This window comes from Falco punctatus (genome assembly GCF_963210335.1).
Source record: "Falco punctatus genome assembly, chromosome: Z".
Classification (NCBI taxonomy): Eukaryota; Metazoa; Chordata; class Aves; order Falconiformes; family Falconidae; genus Falco; species Falco punctatus.
In genome coordinates this window covers 30,382,198-30,400,901 of record NC_137586.1, presented here as the reverse complement: position 1 = coordinate 30,400,901, position 18,704 = coordinate 30,382,198, and the positions used below count along the sequence as shown (strand labels likewise).

At 40.3% G+C, this 18,704-nt stretch overlaps 1 protein-coding gene across 1 annotated transcript in view; it reads left to right on the top strand.

The window, feature by feature from the left end:
- The window catches only part of GLIS3 (GLIS family zinc finger 3), a 174,763-nt gene extending 156,065 nt beyond the window's left edge, over nt 1-18,698 (top strand). Inside the window, exons 8-10 of the mRNA XM_080370950.1 lie at nt 4,071-4,249; nt 14,438-14,617; nt 15,773-18,698. Of these exons, the coding sequence (XP_080227076.1) occupies nt 4,071-4,249; nt 14,438-14,617; nt 15,773-15,909 (496 nt within the window). The 3' untranslated portion in view covers nt 15,910-18,698. The remainder of the gene's footprint in view (nt 1-4,070; nt 4,250-14,437; nt 14,618-15,772) is intronic.
- The last annotated feature ends 6 nt before the right edge of the window (nt 18,699-18,704 follow it).

The following is an 18,704-nucleotide window of genomic DNA, read 5'->3' as shown; positions in this document are numbered from 1 at the left end:
TCCTTGCTTACACAGGGTGAGGTTTCAAGCATTGAGGGAGGAGGACAGATCAGCAGAAGGCTCTGTTGTGCTGCCTTGTGTTCTTTCTGTTGCCCTTTTCCTCATCTCCTGGGAAAAAAAGGCACGGAAAACTCAGCTTCTTGTTGCAGCTCTGAGATGCTATTCTTTTTCAGATGGTGGTTAAGTGAAGCAGGCAGTGAGTCAATGGGAATTCCTTTCAAGATGGCACTGAAATCCATGAGAGACCTGGGATTTTTCTTGTCATGGACACGTTGGCTCCAGTCTTGGACCAAATTTCCTGCTCTCCCTTCTCCCTTTAGGAAGGGCAGCTGTCTACTTAGCTACAGAGAGCTCTCTGAAGGGGATGCAGCTGACAACTCGGGAAAGCATCAAGCAGTGGAGGTGGGAGAAGCCCACTGAGAGATGCCTGTATAAGTACAATGTCCCATATTGCTGGGCCAGTCATGTACTTCCATGAGCTTCCTGAGGCTGGGAGCGTGAAATCAAATGAAAGACTGCCAGCTTAAAAGAACAACAGCCAAGATAATTCTGAGGCGTTGAATCTTTCAAATTCCTGTGGAAAAAGGGGAGCACCATCAAAAAGCCATAGGTCAGGCAGAGCTTTGAATGGTAATTCTCTTCTTGCTTTCCTTGTTTCCAATCAGCTTGAACAGTGATAACTTGATACCACAGTTACAATACCTGTCTCCACTGTCTTAGGTTGCAATGGCAGTTCTGCTTGGTGGAATTTTAACAAAAAAGGATTTCTCTACCACCCACTTCTCAGTATTTTCTCCACCTACAAAATTAACCCCTTCGAGCCTTTAATGCCCAGACAATTCATCACAGCCAGTTCTTTAACCAAGGAGTCTTAACGCACTTGACATAGGTGAAAAAACGCCTTGTATATATTATCCTTGCTACAGAGACTTGAAAGGTTGTGTCTCTACCACATCAAAGACTCTTTTACAGGTGGCCAGCCATGCTAAAACAAACTATATGAATAGTTATAAACGCTATATAAGTACACTATTTATACTATATGACTGTACTGTTAACTTTCCTCTTCCCTTCCTTTTCCACATATTGCTTAGATTGTGCCAGCTCCAGTCAACAAATACTAGAGCAAAATCTTTTTTCCATGTAGCCATGACTGGTACTGGTCATTAACAAAACCCCTATATATGTGCCATTTTAACTAATCTCATCAAAACAGGTAAGCTTTGCTAATTTTGCCGTCTATCTTGCTTGCTATCAAATCACAGAATCACAGAATGGTCAGGGTGAGATGGGACCACCGGAGATGACACTCTGCTAAAGCAGGTTCTCCTAGAGCAGGTTGCATGGGATCATATCCAGGTGGGTTTTAAGTATCTCCAGGGAAGGAAACTCCACAGCCTCTCTGGGCAGCCTGTTCCAGTGCTCTGTCAGCCTCAAAGTAAACAAGTTCTTGCTCATATTCAGATGGAACTTCTTGTGTTGCAGTTTGTGCCCACTGCCCTTTGTCCTGCCACTGGGCACTACTGACAAAAGCTAGCCCCACGCTCTTGACACTTCCATTTAAGATACTGCGGACATTGGTAAGATCCCCTCTCAGTCTTCCCTTCTCCATGCTAAACAGGCCCAGCTCTCCCAGCCTTTCCTCATAAGGGAGACACTCCACTCCCCTCATCATCTTTGCAGCCCTCCACTGGGCCCTCTCCAGTAGCTCCCTGTCTCTCTTGAACTGGGGAGCCCAGAACTGGACACAGCACTCCACACACAGCCTCACCGCGGCAGAGCAGAGGGCAAGGATAACCTCCCTGCCTCTGCTGACCACGCTCCTCCTCATGCACCCCAGGATCCCACTGGCCGCCTTGGCCACCAGGGCACACTGCTGGCTCATGGGCAACTTGCTGTTCACTAGAACTCCCAGATCCTTTTCCGCAGAGCTGCCTTCCAGCAGGTCAACCTCTATCCTCTACTTGGTGCATGAGGTTGTTCCGCCCCAGGTGCAGGACCCTACACTTGCCCTTGTTGAACTTCATGAGGTTCCTCTCCACCCAGCTCTCCAGCCTGTCCCGGTCCTGCTGGATGGCAGCGCAGCCTGCTGGGGTATCAGCCACTGCTCCCAGTTTAGTGTCATCAGCAAACTGGCTGAGGGTGCACTCTGTCCCTTCAACAACTCATTCCCCAGCAGGACACTTTTCCCTGGCTACTGTTGGAAAAGGAGAAACTACTTGATGGCTCCAGAAGCATTCCTGCTATGATTTTGTGTCCAGCAGGCATTAGGGGAAAGGCACCTTTCTGCAAATCTGGCTGATTCCTAATTGCATCGGCTCCAGGGCTTGACCACAATTCTTGATGGCAGTTTCCAAGTGGTTACAAGATGGTCCTGATTGTTTCCGGAACAAAATTAAATTTGAAGTACCCTCAGTAACACACTATTTGTTCAGGGACAAATCTGGACTGAGACAAGTCCAAGGGTTTTTTTGTTAGGCACAAGGGAGGTAAAAGTAGGTAACTATAGTCACCAATATAAGTAAGCCAGGGATTCATTAAGTGATTAATAAATCATAATAAAGGTCACTACAGTCTGCCAAAAAAGGAGTTCTGTCTGGCTATACAAAGCAGTGCAGCATCATCATCATCAAAAATTTCCAATATTTTTAAAATAAAAGTATTATTATTATTGTTGTTGTTATTAAGAGGGCTTTTCAGATGTTAAAACCAATGTGAAATCTGTAAAACTGTGCTTCCACTGTAAGTTTTGAAAAAGATTTTCCCTGGTTGTTGGCTGCTGGTTAAAACAGTTTTTCAGAAATTAATATTCACAAATTAATTTTGAAAACACAGAGGATGATATCCCATGATTTTTTAAATAATAGTAGTAATAAAAGACTGTCTTAAAATCATGCAAAGTTGACACTTGCTATACTCCAAATTTAAGTTATGGATCTACCAGAAATATAGTAAATAGGTTTCAAATTAATTCATAATCACACAGATAATATGTGTCAGATACAGATTCTGAGCTTCAACATAAAAGATCTCAGGTGTCTTGGATTTAAATGCAGTTACAACCTGTCCAGAAGGTTGCAGTTCTGTAGCAGTTCTGTAGTGCTACTAGCACTATTGCACCTTTTGTTGTATTGAGCTGAGCCCAGGCTGAGCTTTCATTTACTAATTGGATCCCATTGGTGAAGTGGGTAGTTGTTTTGCTCATTGGGGGTGCAGACCAGAGCTCTTATAACCTCAACTTTCCACCTGCACAAATGTCTGTAGCACCTATTTGTAGTGTACTTTGAGGTACCCAATTTGAAGGAAATGTAGAAAAAAGTTAAACTTAAGAAGTCTGTAAAAGACCCTCATGTAATATCCTCAGAGTAGTGTGTCCTTGTAGTGCCAGTGCTGGGCAAAACATACCCCTGAAGTGAACAACCTCTGTGGCAGGTGCACTGCCAGGTTCAGTCTGAACTGTTCTCTTCTGCCAGATTTGTAAGTTTATGCTTTGATTCTAGATCAACATTTTGATGTGGTCAGACTCTGCCCAACTGTAAGTGGTTTACACTTGCCTCCATTTACATTGTATTGGCTTCAGATTGTTTCATTGTTTGGGTTTTTTTTAATAGCTTTATGTAACAGAAAAAGATTTCTAGTACTTGAAACCTGAACCTAATATCTGACTCCGCAGTGTCCAATGACCAGAACTGACTGCTGACTTCCAGTAAGGAAGTACAGCTATTTATTGACAGATACAGATGATACAAAGCTTTCAATGAGACAGCTGGCAATGCCTCAGAAATCAGATCCCACATCAGGTCCTCCCATTAAGACTTAAGCACACCCACAGAAGTTAAAAGGAGTTTTCCATGATAAAGGTGCAATTAAAATTATTTTAATTTCTCAGTTGCCAAATCTAATGGTATGTCACCATTTGAAAATTTCTCCGTATCTGGGCTGCACACTGTTCTTTTGGAAATCTGTATCTATGCTAAGTGCTAAGCATTACAGTGAACTGGGTAAAGTAGAAACAGTCTCTAGCTCTTATCTATTGGGATTTTTACAGTTTTGTGTTTCTGAACTCCTAGGTTTGTTGCTCTGGCTCCTTCTTACCACATCAGCCCCCAGAGAATTTCAGTTCCACATCATGTGATGCAGAGACAGACTCCACAACCTCCCCACCTTCAACAGCCTGCAGGAATGCCTCTAAAGACATACCAGCCAGCAGCAAATCCTTCTTTTCAACCAAATAGACTCCACATCCCAGGTAAGAAGGAAGAACCTTCGCCACCGATGTTAGTTGTTTATCACTGCTGCTTCGTTTCAAATTAAATGCTTCAAGGGCTGGTGCTGCTATTTCAACACACCTTTCCTTTTGAAAGACCCTGGAAAGCAGCCTTCAGGGCCCGGCCTTCAGACTTCCTTAAAATTCTTAGCTTAGTTAATTGTTACTCATCTTATTATGGAGTTATGTGTTTCTCTTCAGACATTTTCAGAGCTGTTGTTGAAATAGAACTGCAAATAATTCTGTGATGGCCTCTGCTTTTAGCTTTTTAATGTTATGCTTCTACTCCCTCCTGACTTTACACATAAAGTGTTACCAGGTTTTCAAGAGGTGGAGTATTTTTTTCCCTTGCACTTGTGGAATGTTTGAGACCTCTTCTTTTATTAGCATACATCTCTTACAGCTGTGTTCCTGCTTGCACTGTGGAAACAGCTTCTGCAAGACTTCTGTCTCCCTCTTTGTTCAACCAAGTATAAACTTCTGTAGCCAAGAAGAAAATTAACAGCAGCTGAAAACAATGTTAGGTTGTTTTGGGTTTTTTTCTAGCTGGTATGGAGTTTGAATGGTAATTATGTTAACATTTCAGAAATGTGTTGACAGCAGTAAGTAATGCTGTTTCCTTTCAACTGTTTAAATACATCATTTGCCATATTTACATATACAAGGTACATAGCACACTGGACTTTCATAGGCCTTGGGATTCTACTTTTTGATCAGGCTTCCTGAGAATTATCAGAATAGATATCTGTCCTGGTTTCAGCTGGGATAGAGTTAACTTTCTTCTTAGTAGCTGATGTAGTGCTGTGTTTTGGATTTGGTGTGAGAGCAATGCTGGTAGGACACAGACGTTTTTAGTTGTTGCTGGGTAATATTTAAACTATGTCAACACTTTTCAGTTCCTTGGGCCCTGCCAGTGAGAGGGCTGGAGGGGCAGGGGACATTGGGAGGGGACACAGCCAGGACAGGTGACCTGAACTAGACAAAGATGTATTCCGTACCACATGATGCCATGCTGAGTATATAAACTGGGGGAAGAAGAAGGAAGGGGGGGACCTCTGGCTTTATGGTGTCTGTTTTCCCGAGTAACCATTACGTGTGATGGAGCCCGGCTTTCCTGGGGATGGCTGAGCACCCGCCTGCCCGTGGGAAGTGGTGAATTAATTCCTTGCTTTGCTTTGCTTGTGTGCGCGGCTTTTGCTTTACCTGTTAAATTGTTCTTATCTCAACCCTTGAGTTTTACCTTCCTTTCCGATTCTCCTCCCCACCCCTCTGGGTAGGGGGAGTGGGCTAGTGGCTGCGTGGTGCTGAGTTGCCGGTCTGGGTTAAACCACAACAGTCCTTTTTGGCACCCAACATGGGGCTCGAAGGGTTTGAGATAACAACAGATTTGACTGGAATGTGCTAGTTTGAATTTATAGCTGTTATTGCTGTTTAGCTATTAAGGGGCAGGTTTCTGTGCTTGCCATGGGGCTTGCTCGCCTTACAGTGCATTAGAGCCTAGTGCTCGTTATTGACTGCTTCTTGCTTTCGCTGCTTGCTGTACTGCTGTACTGCTTGTCATCTCACTGTGCTGTGCCCGGGAACATTCTGATAACAGCCATGGCGATGCGCCGGGGCTGGCAGGTGGCCAGGGCATCGCTGCTGTTTCTGTGCTGCTGTACTGGGCAGGCTGGAACTCCAGTGTGAACTCAAGTCAAAGGGACCTGTGGATGAGCCCGTGTAGGAGCAGGACACCCCAAAGCACCTGTGGCCATGAATAAGTCCACGCCCAAGCAGGTATATCTTGGAGCGTCTGTGGCCATCATTATGTCTGTGCCACAGCAGATACACCTCTGAAGGAACTGTGGCCCAAGAGCAAGCCCATGTTGGAGAAGGTACACCTCGAAGCATCTGTGGCTGTGGATAAGTCCATACTGCAGTAGGTTCACCTTGAAGCATCAGTGGCTGTGTGTGAGTCATGCTGGAGCACCTCAAAGTGTGTGGCCGTGAATAAGCCCACGACAGAGCAGGTACAGCCCTGGAGGCAGCCAGGGGTAAGGCCACGCTGGAGCTGATTTACTTCTGAAGGGATTGTAGCTGTGGGTAGGGCCACAAGGAAACATCTTCAGAACACTAAGGCTTCTTTTATTTTCTTCCACTGATGGAAGCAGTCTTTTGAAGCAAAGGGATGAGACAGGACACTGAGGCATCTTGAAGAGTTTATGAGAGTAAGAGAGAGAAAGGAAGGTGCCAGTCCTGCTTTGTTCTTGTCATACTAGACCACACATGAGCAGATCTGAGCCAGGTACTTTTCTTCCAGGAGCTGGCAATCCTGTACATCACTGGTTAGTGCTAGAACATGAAATTTACCAATGGATGTAAAGAGTTATTGCTGGCTTTATCTATTCTCTGATTAAAGTTGCACAAATAATCTAGAGCCAGCTGAGTACAGAATGAAATTTATTAATATACTGTTCATTGTCATATGACATATATGAAGACATGACAGAACAAGTCCAATAAATTCCTAGTGTATGGGTATGAAGGGCTCAAGTTAGCCTTCCTATTTCCAACCTTTTACTTAGTTCCCTTTTATGCTGAATATTTGGCAAGAACTCATCTTTCAGAAAGGCATCCGGACATTAAAGTCTGTCTTCCTGCCTAAAGCAAAAATTGTCTTTGAGTGCATAGGTGGCTTTACTGCTCTCTTCCTGTCATGGTCACAGGAGCTTCAGTAATTGTAGAAGCCAGGATCACAACCAGTTGCTCCAAAGCTGAACAGTTTCCAAAGAATCCTGCCTCTCAGAGGCTCACAGATCATCTTGGATTAGTTGCTGCTCCACACAGGATTTGCACTGACCTGTGCAGCAAGCTCCATGTCTGCTTGGGCATCTTCTCTTTAGGGTAGACCAGAGTGATGCTACTGTGGTCCTGTCTTCCTCTGCTACAGTCCAAAGAGGATTTAAAAGGACAAAATACATGAGTCATTAAAACCATGATAGGATGAAGGCCCAGTAGAGACCCTCATCTGGGCTGATGTCACATATGGACTGAAGCCCTTTTCCAAATCCAAATTTAAGGTAGAGCTTAACGCTATCTTCTGAGTGGACCAAAAACCTAATAACGCCAAGGGCTTGGACCTCAAACCCGTACTTTACTTAACCCCACATTAGCATTACTGTGTTTGCCTCCCTGTCCTCAGAAAACCTATGTTAAAAAGAGACATTGCTGACAGGAATTACATACGTATGGATAGCAACTCAGTTGCACTTGTAAAGATCTCTGCACTTAAAACTAGTAGGAAGACAATGTGGGCTGAACTTTTAATTTATTTATTTATTTAGTGTTGAAAGATATAACACATTGCAATACAATAGCCACATTTGGGTATTAAATGTTCTTTCAAAGATTAAGTAACCTATATTTGCTATAAGAGGTATTGTTCAGAATGTACTCCCTCCAACTTAAGCACAGCTCTCTCACTCCTGTGTGCTACACTGAAAGTGTTTGCCCTGTGTGCCTGAAAGGCTTGCCTAAACTCTCCCTCTCAAAAACAAATGTTTCAAGAGTTCTTGGTTGTGTTTTCCCAGCAGCAATACAAAGATTGCCGTCTTCTTTGGTCACATCATTATAATGTAGAAAAACACTATGGAGTTACCTCATCAGCCTGGACTAGTTGGTATACAGTTCAGAACCTGCCTTTTAATGGTATAAAGTGCTGTAGCTATAGCCACTTCAGCTCAGTCTGCTACCAAACAATGGTGATATCTTTGTCTTAATATGTATTCTTAAACTTGTCAACTCCATTTGAATTGTCTGTACTGAGGAAGAAAGAGTTTCATTGTCCAAAAGCTTTTTGAAGAAAACAAGTTCTAAACAGACTCCCTTACTGAAAGCCTAAGCATCTTAAAACTCATGGAAATCTCTGAGCACTATCCTTTAGAAAGAAATTATGCAGGAGATCCAAGACTGACAAGCCTCTTACATTTAATATCTACTTGTGCTGTGAAACTGCTTTTTCTTGAAAGAACATTGTTTAGTGTTCAAATTTCATTATTTGTTCAGAGTGATTCTCAGCATCAGATGCACAGTAATGTCAGAGAGGGCTTTTTACTGCCTTGGTTAATGTTATATAATAGACTATATATTCACTTTCCTTTCTCTTGTGAAAATCACAATTTCCTTTACTGCGTGGGATGTTTGGAAGTGATGATGTTAGACAACTGACTGAGCTTAAGTGAAGCACTTCTTTCATTAGACAGTAGTGTCTTTTATTGGATTACCATATGCAGTAAATCTTAAACTATCCTGAACTGGAGACTGGCGTGATGACTTTCCAGCTTGATGCCATTGTACACCACTGTACACCATTGTACTGTGTCTTTGTAGACAGAAGACAGTACAGGTACTAGAAATCTGCAACAATTGGTCCAGGACCTGTATTGCACTGGTGAGTCTTTTCAGCTGAGAACAGCTACAGGGATCTCGGCAGAGGTACCTGAAGACAAAGGCATCTGCCGTGCACTAGCAGCTGCAAGAATAAGGTACTGCTGCAAGACAAGTCAGAAGAGAGGCATGAGGTATGAAAGAAAAGAACAGCAACAGAAATTCCTCCTCCACAGCGAGTGAGCTTCTTACAGTATAGGGTGAGGTAAAACTCCTTTGGGCATGGATGTAGCTGACTTGATTTTGGATGCTTCTGAGACTGAATATTTTTGCACTAGAAACCTGACTGTCCTTTAAAATTGTGCCTGTAACTCATGTCGTTTGTGTTTGTGAGTTAAGCTGATAACCAGTGCTGGGTGAATAATGCAAGAAATAGAAAAGTCATGCAAAATATTCAGTGAAAAAAAGTTGCTATTTCTTTAAAAAAATTGTTAGCTGATATGAGTTAGCTATGCTAGTGTATCTATACAGGCAGCTCTACTGGTAACAGTTATCTTTTAATTTCAAATAATCAGATTTAAATAAATAGAAACATTTGTAGGTTTTCACATTTGCAAGTCAGTCTGGCAGTACAATACATAACTCATATCTCTGTCTAACTCTTTCTTTTCCTTTTGTTCTTCACACTCAGATGGTACCAAATGATTACTTGACGTTTGTGTAACTCACCTAGTGGAAACTGTAGAAATATACTGCAGAGGAATGCTATTTTGAAGTAGTTCAGGCCAAAGACAGCTGTATTTTTGACATACCTTAGCACTAAAGACTGCTGACCCCCGATGTGTATTTCTTAATGGCAGTTATAATGATTTTCTTTAGAAAATATTCTCTGTTTGTGGTGCCAGGCAGAGAGCTGACTGAGGAGGAAATAGATGTCCATCAGAAACATCCTACCTTATGGAAATTACAATTGTGGCAGTCATTCATTAGATATCTGTAATGAAATCTTTGTCCATATCAGTTCAATGGGATCAGGACTCTATCACAAACTTATGTGGATCGTGATTTCAGCTGTGAATTTGAGGTGGACTGTGTACCTGGGATTTTCAGATGTTCAGTATCTCTCAGGGCAAGGCTGGTATGTGACAAAGAACAAGAACTTCTTGCTTTTAGAAGAGATTCTTGCAGTATAAATCTATTTTACTTATCATATTTAAAATTTTTCACTTTCCTAAGGAAATAATGCTATCATGCCAGAAAAAATAAGTGTTTATTCTGTCTTTTGACATTATGGACCTTGGCTATAGTGTACTGGTTCAAAGAAACACAATTGACGTAAGCTTGTGCGTGTGTGTGTTTTAAATATCTTAATAACACAGCAACTGATAAAATCCAGAGTTGCAGTCTTGAGAAGAAAAGTTCGGTTGCTGGAACTTCATTAGCCAACCTGTTTGCCTTTTTTATTTTTCCAATGCTGCATGAAGACAGAAAACTGATGCTACAGGTAGTTCTTTAACAGATAATCTCAAATGAGGAGCCAGCTATGGTCAGGGTCTAGGGCCTGAATTGCATATGGTTTTATGTTATCCTACATTCAGCAGTAGTGTAGATGATCTTGGGCGTGGCTCCATATGAATAAAGGGAAGAGCTCCTGATACCAGTTTAGATTTTGCTGTAACATGTTCAAAGACTTCTACGCTGTGACCTGATGCACTGCAGAGGTGGACAAAGACATTTTGAATAGTGCTAAATAACTGAGGGGAAGAGAATGATGTGTGCTTTGTTCTGCTCTTTCCTCTTTATGGCTCTCCATTTTACAAGACAGGTATTTATGACACTGAATCATGAAAAGAACATGTATCTAAGAAAGTTGAATTCATTTCCTGTGCTCTCTTTCCATCTTAAAAAGTTATTTGGGGCTTTATCAGTTGATAAAAGTGCTTTTTGCACTTCTCTGGTTCTTTCTGCCATGTAGCAGTTAATGTACCAATGGGTCAAAGCTTGTAAGACTTTGCTAGACAATATGCTTTTGCTTAAGTAGGGAATGAGCAAACACAGAGGATGTGACTCGCATTAGGTCACCCCCAAGTAAGTAGTTTTTCTGCCAAGACTTCAGCTAGCCATAGTCAAAGTTACTGCCAGATTATTCCGCATCAAGAGCAGGATGCTGGGAGAAAGGCACAAATAGAGAATGAGCACAGAGCGACATGAAAGGACATTTCAGCATGTGTCTTGAAGGGTCTTGCCAGCTGGCTCAGACCACTCTAGATTGAAATGGTTGTTTCTGGTAACTAGACTGACTCAACAGTAAACTTGTACAGTGTGTCCTATTGCTGGTTGAGAGAAAAGTTGATTTAAAAACATTTTTAAGGAGGCAAAAACTGTCAATAGCTATGTAGCTTCCAAGTCCAGTGTTGTATTGCTGTTGTTTTTTCTTTCAATTTTATTTTACTGCAACTGATTCTTAAATGTCAGGACTGAATATTTAAGGATTGATGGGTTGTAAATTCCTAAGATGCTTTGCAGTCTGACTCAGTGTTGTTGCAGTTAATGTTTAAAAGGGAAAAAAAGATTGAAACTGTCATGTTACAGCTAGGGCTGCAAAGTGCTCACAGCCCCTGCCAAAGACAATGAAGACTGAGTGTTCAGCCTCTCTAGAGTGAGCACAGAATGCAAATTGTGCCTGCTGTGGAAGAGGAACTGTACTCCCACTTTTTATTTTTCTTTCTTTTTTTTTTTTTCTCTCTTTTTCCTCTTTTTTCCCCTTTTTTTTGTATGAAGTCAAAATACACTTTATTTCATGCAGGTTTTCAGACGCAAGACTGACAATTGTTTCAGTGTTCTTTTATGTAACTATTTGCCTGAGCTAAATTCTTGTTATCTATTTGTAAAGTAGGCATTTATCTTACTGTGTGGACACAGAAGTAACTTTCAAGTCTACTAAATAAAATGCAAATACTATGGTTTTGCTCACCATTGTTAGCTAGACCTCCCCATAAGGCTTTTTCTGAGTTCCTGGGTGCAGGTTCAGACTGTTTTTTTCTGTCCATAGTCCTGGCCTATTCTGATGCTTTAAAATACTAAGTTTTCTGTTTCAATTCAAGCACATATTATGCATGTGTTTTGTCATTGGAGACCACAGAAACTAGTCTCAAAGAAAAAATAATAGAATCACGAAACTCCTAAATCATGCATCCTTCCTCCTGCTTGGCAGAAAATCAGTTATGTCACATAAAGTGATACAGCATGCTTTCCACTGCATCCTTCTCCTTTCTCCAGCTTTACTTATGAAAATGCATTATCTGTACATAAACACTTAGTGCAGCTTTAGTAAACAACAGCCCTGTGTGCATGCTTGCATAGGAAATTTAATGGAAATACACCTAGCTCCTAGCCACAATCCAGAAAATGTTTGCCACGTGCCTTATATTCATAACATGTTTCTAAGCATAAACTATCCCTGTAAAGCAACTTGAGGTTGGAAAGTTTATTTGGATTGCAGTGTGAAACCACACCAATATAAAATCTTTATTTTTAAAATATTTTTTATTCAGAAGTTAAAACTAGATGCCCTATGCAAGACATTGCTAATTACTAGTAATGGATGAATAGGCCAATAGTTATGTTCAGGTGTCATACAATACACAAGATATTTAGACATGTCGCTCTCAAATGGAGATAGGTTGTGATTCCATGTCTCATGCTTCTCCTAAAAGGATCTTCTCCGCTTATAATCTATCTTCTGGGAGTTCTCCTTGATCTTTCTGAACTGTTAAATGGTACCCAAAGGCCTTTTGTCATATGTCATACTCACCCAAACATCTCATTACTTTTAGGGAGGGAGATGAGTTTTTAATCCTATCAATTAATTTGCTTACTGCTTGTGGTTTGATCCTGCTCAAGGACATCAGTCGATCTCAGGCATGAAAGCTAAATGTCTGGTATAAGTATGCTTTCCTAATTACACAGTATGGATGTACAGAGGCTAATTCCTAAATACATGGACGGATGAACTTGAGTTGGCTGGCCCTGTAACTATCCAAATTAGGATTCCTCATTCCCTCCTAGTACTAAATGCTCTTTGAAGTCAAATACGTGAATATTTATAATCACTGAAAGGTTTCTGTGATTATACTGAAGGTATAATCACAAGGTTTCCTCCTTTTTTATAATGTCCAACAGACGATAAACAGATGCCTAAGGAGAGGGGAGTAATTCAAGTTCCTGAGTTGTAAGCCAGTATCTGCAGTACGGAGTTTAAATATAGAAGATGCACTAAATGGTATTTTTCAACCCCTCTTTTCTGCCTTTTTTACCTTTTTTTCTGTTGTTAATGTTTTAAGTGTTTAGGGAAGGTTTTCTTGTTGTTGCTTTTTGTTGATCTTTCTACACTAAAAGGAAGTTCAGCTGGAAGGACTTTGTCAGATGGGTGTTGGTTAACTAGACTGGCTAGAGGAAGCAGCCCTGCATGTCAGCTCTTTCTATTGACAGTAATGTCTCTAGAATACACTTGAGACACAGGAAATTCCTTAAGATGCTTTCTGAGGTAGGGTGTAATTTTTCTGACAGTGGTGTCTTGGTATAACTTACCACAACATATTCTTCATTGAGAGAACAGCACACCAGCCCTTAGGCAATAAGCTGTTTGCTAATAAAATCTTCAGAGGCTGTATCACTCCTGGGCCTATTTTTGGATAGTCAATACAATTTCTGTGTAACACCTTGGAGGTAATGCACTGTCTTTTTCCTTTTTCCTTTATGCATGGAAAGAGAGTGGTGAGAACAAGAAGCCACAGCACTGGCAGAGAGAAGCTTGATTCACATTTGTTCTTAAAAGAAAAAATATGTATATATTGTAATACTGAATTTGTAACGGTTTCATTTCTGATATATACTCTAAGAACATATTGTAGAAGACAGAAATAAATGCATACCAAGTCATTTACCTATAAAAGCCATCCTTCAGACTCTGAGCAAAATCTCCAAAGATTAGACTAGCATAATTTTCTTAAAGGGGAGAGAAGACCCTCCTTCCATGAGAAAAATCTGGCCAACCTACTGCAGGACATCCGTCTGTGCTTCTTAGATTGCATAGATGTCCCTGTTTTGGTATGGATTCAATGTGAATTTACTCATTGCTTATATGCCTCTTTCACATACCACTTAAGGAACAAAAAACAACTTGAAGAACAAAAACCCTGGTGGGGATTTTTTATGTCATGTGACACAGTGGTCTTGGTTCTCTTCCATATGGACTCATTGCTACAAATGAGTGGGTTAGACTCTCACCCTGTATGCAGAAACAGCAGGCTCCATGGATCACCAGCTAGCAGCCCTTCTGAGTCTCGTATGCATGTCCCCACTATCAGCCAGCTGTCTCGGCATCAGTGACAGGCCTCCAGATTTTATTCAGACATTAGGTATTGTTCCTTAATTTTGGATCAAGTATTTTCTTAGTTTTTTCTAGCAGCAGGCCAATGTAAAATCTGGAGAGTACCAGTTCAGACAGCAGGACTGCAGAGTAAAGGGAGAAATTTCCTGAAAAATTTCAGCTACTAGCCAGGCAGTGCCTCTCAGAAGTCATGCTAGAATCAGGATGTCCATGAATTGGATTGTATTCAGAATTAGTAGCAACTGGAGGAAGTCTTAGCTTCATATGTAAGCTGCTTTACTGATGGAAAATAATTGAAGTCCTGGTGCTGCTACAATTGAGGTTTTTATAATTTTCATGGCCACGGTTCCACATGCTATCTCTTGTATCTCTGTCCAGGTCTTTTACTGACCAGTTTCTTCTCCTTGTTGTAGGTTTTGGGCAGCTTCAGACTTTCAACCCTCCACATTATGCTGACACTCAGAAGAATATGCAACATGGTGATTCTTGCAATATGGTTCCTCCTTTTGAAGACTGCTTAGTTCCCACATCAGGGGACCAGGCAGAGCTTGGCATTTTCCATAGAACTATTTCAGCTCATTCTGGTGTTACAGGTAAATGATAGTTGGGGACTTTGTGGACAGTTGCATACAGTTTGTATGCAAAGGAGTACAGACTGGCAGATCTGCTTGACCTCTATATGTGACTGGGACCTATCATGACAGACTTGCGCCTTTGCAAAGAGGAGATGGTTTTCAGACCTTTGTGTATTGGTTGGTGCTGGGGCCCAGTCACCATGGGTCACAGTAACATCTGGCCTGTGTACAGACGGCACACTGCTGAGGGCTTCTCAAGGTTCTGACTGGTAGCGGTCAGTCACTAGCTCATGCATTTGCTTTGGAATACAGTCCTTTGAGCCCTATGTGATATTTGCATAGCCACTCCACTCTGCTGTAAGTATTGTAGCAGGGACCTGAGATAATTCAAACCACTGATTTTCTTCATGCATGTTTGATTTTTCACAGTCTTGAATTTCACTTACTCACATTTCCACGACAAGAACTACCTGGGTGCCTACTATTCTGTGCACTCTTGATTGACTTAGTCTCTGCCTAGCTGAAAATTAGAGTCCCTAGCTGAAAGGGGGGCTTGCATGCCGCTCTGGAAAAATCGAAGTTACCTATGTGCAGATAGGATCAGCACAAGACAGTGGGCCTAATTTTAGGGCCTACACACAATTGATGTCCAAGTCTTTTACTGTCCTTCCACACAGGATAATTTCACTTAACAATTACTGTGCTTTGAAATCTCTTTTACGTCTTGATCCTTCAGAGTGCCTTAAAAACTCAATGCACCTATAACTTCAAAGAGGCATCTTGCAGTATGTAAAGAGATAAACCAAAAGATGGGAGTTTTTCTGCAAACAGTGACTCTTGTGCTTACTACGGTTGCTTGTAAATGTTAGTCATTTCTGTGCCAGGGTCCACTTTACAGCGAATGAGCTCTACCATATTTTGTTGCCTCTTATCATGTGTTGGTTATGATGAAACTCAATAAGCAAGCATGAAGTTTATTTTTTAAATTATCACAATTTTAGCACCTTGGTAAGCAGTGAGTTATGTAAGTATTAATTTCATACATATGTTGGCTTGTTTGGTTTGTTTATCTATTTGTATAAAAGCCATTTCCAGTTCTCTGCTTAAGTATTAGGGTATTCTCCATGATATACAGTTACCCTAGTTAATTAATTAATTTTGTGTTTTTTCCAGCTTATGATTTCCCAGCAGGACCCATAGGTATCTTTGGTGATTCACCTTGCAGCATGCCTGAGGATAGCAATTTCCTACAAGTAAATGCAGTGGATCATTGTTCAAGCCAGTTTTCATCTGTCTACACTGAAGGTTAAAGTAAAATAAATCTAGTTACAAGAGCTTGATTCCATTTCATCTTGCCCTGCTGATACTGCTCTACAAAATTTTTCTCTCTATGAAACTGCAATGTATGTATGGGGATATGGGTTGATATACATACATAATGGAGAGGAAAAAAGAATCACTGAGCATTCATCACGTAATCAAGCAGTCAACTGAGGAGTGTTTGGAGAAAGCAAGCTTTGCCAAAACCTTAGGAATTGTTTCTTTTCATCTGTGGTACAGCAACTCCACTTTTTTTCTTCTTTATTCTTTATAATTTATCAAAGGGAATTCACAGACTGAATGAGAAAACTGCTTGTTGGATGTAATCCTTTCGAGCTGAATGGGTGGACTTACTGAAGAATACAGCTTTAGAAAAATCCTTTTTTTTTAAAAAAAAAAAGGAAAAGAAGTAAAGCCAGAGCATATTACAATATTTCAAAGGCACACAGCTCTTTGCACAACCTGTTTGCATATGATGCTTCCAAAGTTAAACACACACCAGCATCAAAAAGGAACAGAAATTAGACATATATCCTGATGCTACCCATTGGAGGCATTGGTGCGGCTTCTTTTTTGAGCCAAAGATCATTGGTACTGGATCTCTTACAGGCCTCGGGTTAGGTGTCTTTTCCTTCCCTCTGTATTTTAAGCCATACAATATGGCTATTGATGTTTTTCCAATATTCCTTCTGACCCAGTGCTTTATGCAATGAATAAGAAGAGTTAAATGCACTACATGAGAAGGTACATGGACTTTGTCTATATTTAGTCCAGCTGCTAGATAAGAATATTTTAACTTTCTCTTGATTTTTAATTATATTGTAGAGCTTTATTTCTGTATATGCTGTAGTACTCCATAGAAAGGTTTAAACTACCCCGTAGAAAAGATTCTTCCCTAAATTCCACAGATTTTTTTTAAAAACAATCTGTACTGATTCAATTAAATTCTTGTTGCCCAAACATTTTTCATTTCCATAACACTTTTTCAGGAAGAAGAACTACTCTTAAGTTTGCTGTGTTCCCTCTGGTTATTTATAGATGTAAAACTGAAGTGGTTTTGTGGTTTTGATTTTTCTACTCAGTGTCAGGCTGTGGTCCTTGAATTTAGTCCAGGATTCAAGCAAACGAGGTGGCCTTTTGTGAAAGGTAGGCATGTATGAGTTTTGCAGTGGAGATGTGTTATCACTGTGATCCTGTATGCCTTGGGAGCAACTCTTACATTATGTAAGACTGAGGTTTTAGGTTATTAATCCCTGTTCATATATTTTGTGGACTACTTACTGTGTAATGTGTATATTAATATTCTCATGTGACCTGATTTAAGAAAAAGGACAAGAATCCAAAGTTCATTCTCACAAGCTAGACCATAACTATGCTTCTGAAATCAGTCTAGAAAGATAAATTTTTAAATGTGCTTGTAAAAACATTTTTTCATCTTGAGAAGCATTTGAGAGTTGATGAATGCAGTTTGAATTAAATTCATAATTTAATTTCCCATTATGTTGCATAGATTAATTTACAGCCAGATGTTTATGAACACTGGCAATCTTTTGAGATTTACATTCATGAAGTATATTCTTATATACAAGCATATGTGCTTAGATATTTAATGGAGAGATTTTCATCCAACCAATGCAAAGAATATATGGATAAACCATGCACATAAATGATGTATAATAAGAAGTAATATGGCTTAAATACAGATAATTCTGTTCTAAATTCTTCCCCCTTTTATTCTGTTTCTCAGATCACACGTGAATGTGTCCCCCTGTTTCAGTTTGCAATAGAAGGTCTAGTTTTTACTATATGTGGTTTGCATTGGGTTAAGTGACATCAGGCTTCCATACACAGCCAAACATACACAGGCAAAAGGACAGTCCTTTTGCATTAGTGTATGATCTAGCCCAGTGCCTTGACAGCAAGTTTCACTTTTTAATAAAGCTTTAATTTTGTCCTATCTTAAAGCTGATTCTGTCGCCACTGCACATGCATAACTTGCTTAAACAGGAATAATTAGGCACCCTGAACTCTTAAATTTCAAAGGTATAGGGCTATGTTTTGTTCCACCTAAGTCAGTAATGGCAGGAGCAGGCCCAGTGTGGACATATGCATGTATGTGTACATACATACTTTTGTATATATAAATCTCTCAAGTTCCTTTTAATTACATGGTTGTCCAGAATTTGTCACTTGCTGTGTATGAATCTGAAATATTGTTGCTGACCTCAAGATCTATAGTACCTTGACTTTTAAATCTTTTGAAATACTTTTCCTAGTATCTCAATATACAAGCTGTCCAGTAAACAGGGAGCTTATACATCATGAAAGATCCTGACCAAAGGGAAAGTGGGAATACAGAATTCAAAAAGGGTATTAGTAATTCGGAGGTTCATCAGTTATATTTAAAAAAGGAATATTTTGCAAGTCAGTCAGTCATTCCTTCATATATATATTACAGCTTTCTATGAGCCTTAATCTTAAAAAGAAGGAGCTGGAGTAGTCAAGTTAAGCATGTGAGAGTGGGCTACCAGTCTGTAAAAAGGTACGCCTTTGTTTACTTCTGTATCAAAGACAAAGAGGATTCTTCAACTATTTCATTATTCTCTTTGGAGTCAGACTGACTTTGGGGCATCAGCTCATATCACTGAGGGCAGTTATTTAAAAAAGAATCATTTTATCTCATGTGTTTTGGGTATTTAAATAGGGAATCATGTTTGTCACATGTTACAATGAAAAATGGTGCTTGTGAAAATACATAGCATAATGCCAGTTACTGTCTTATATG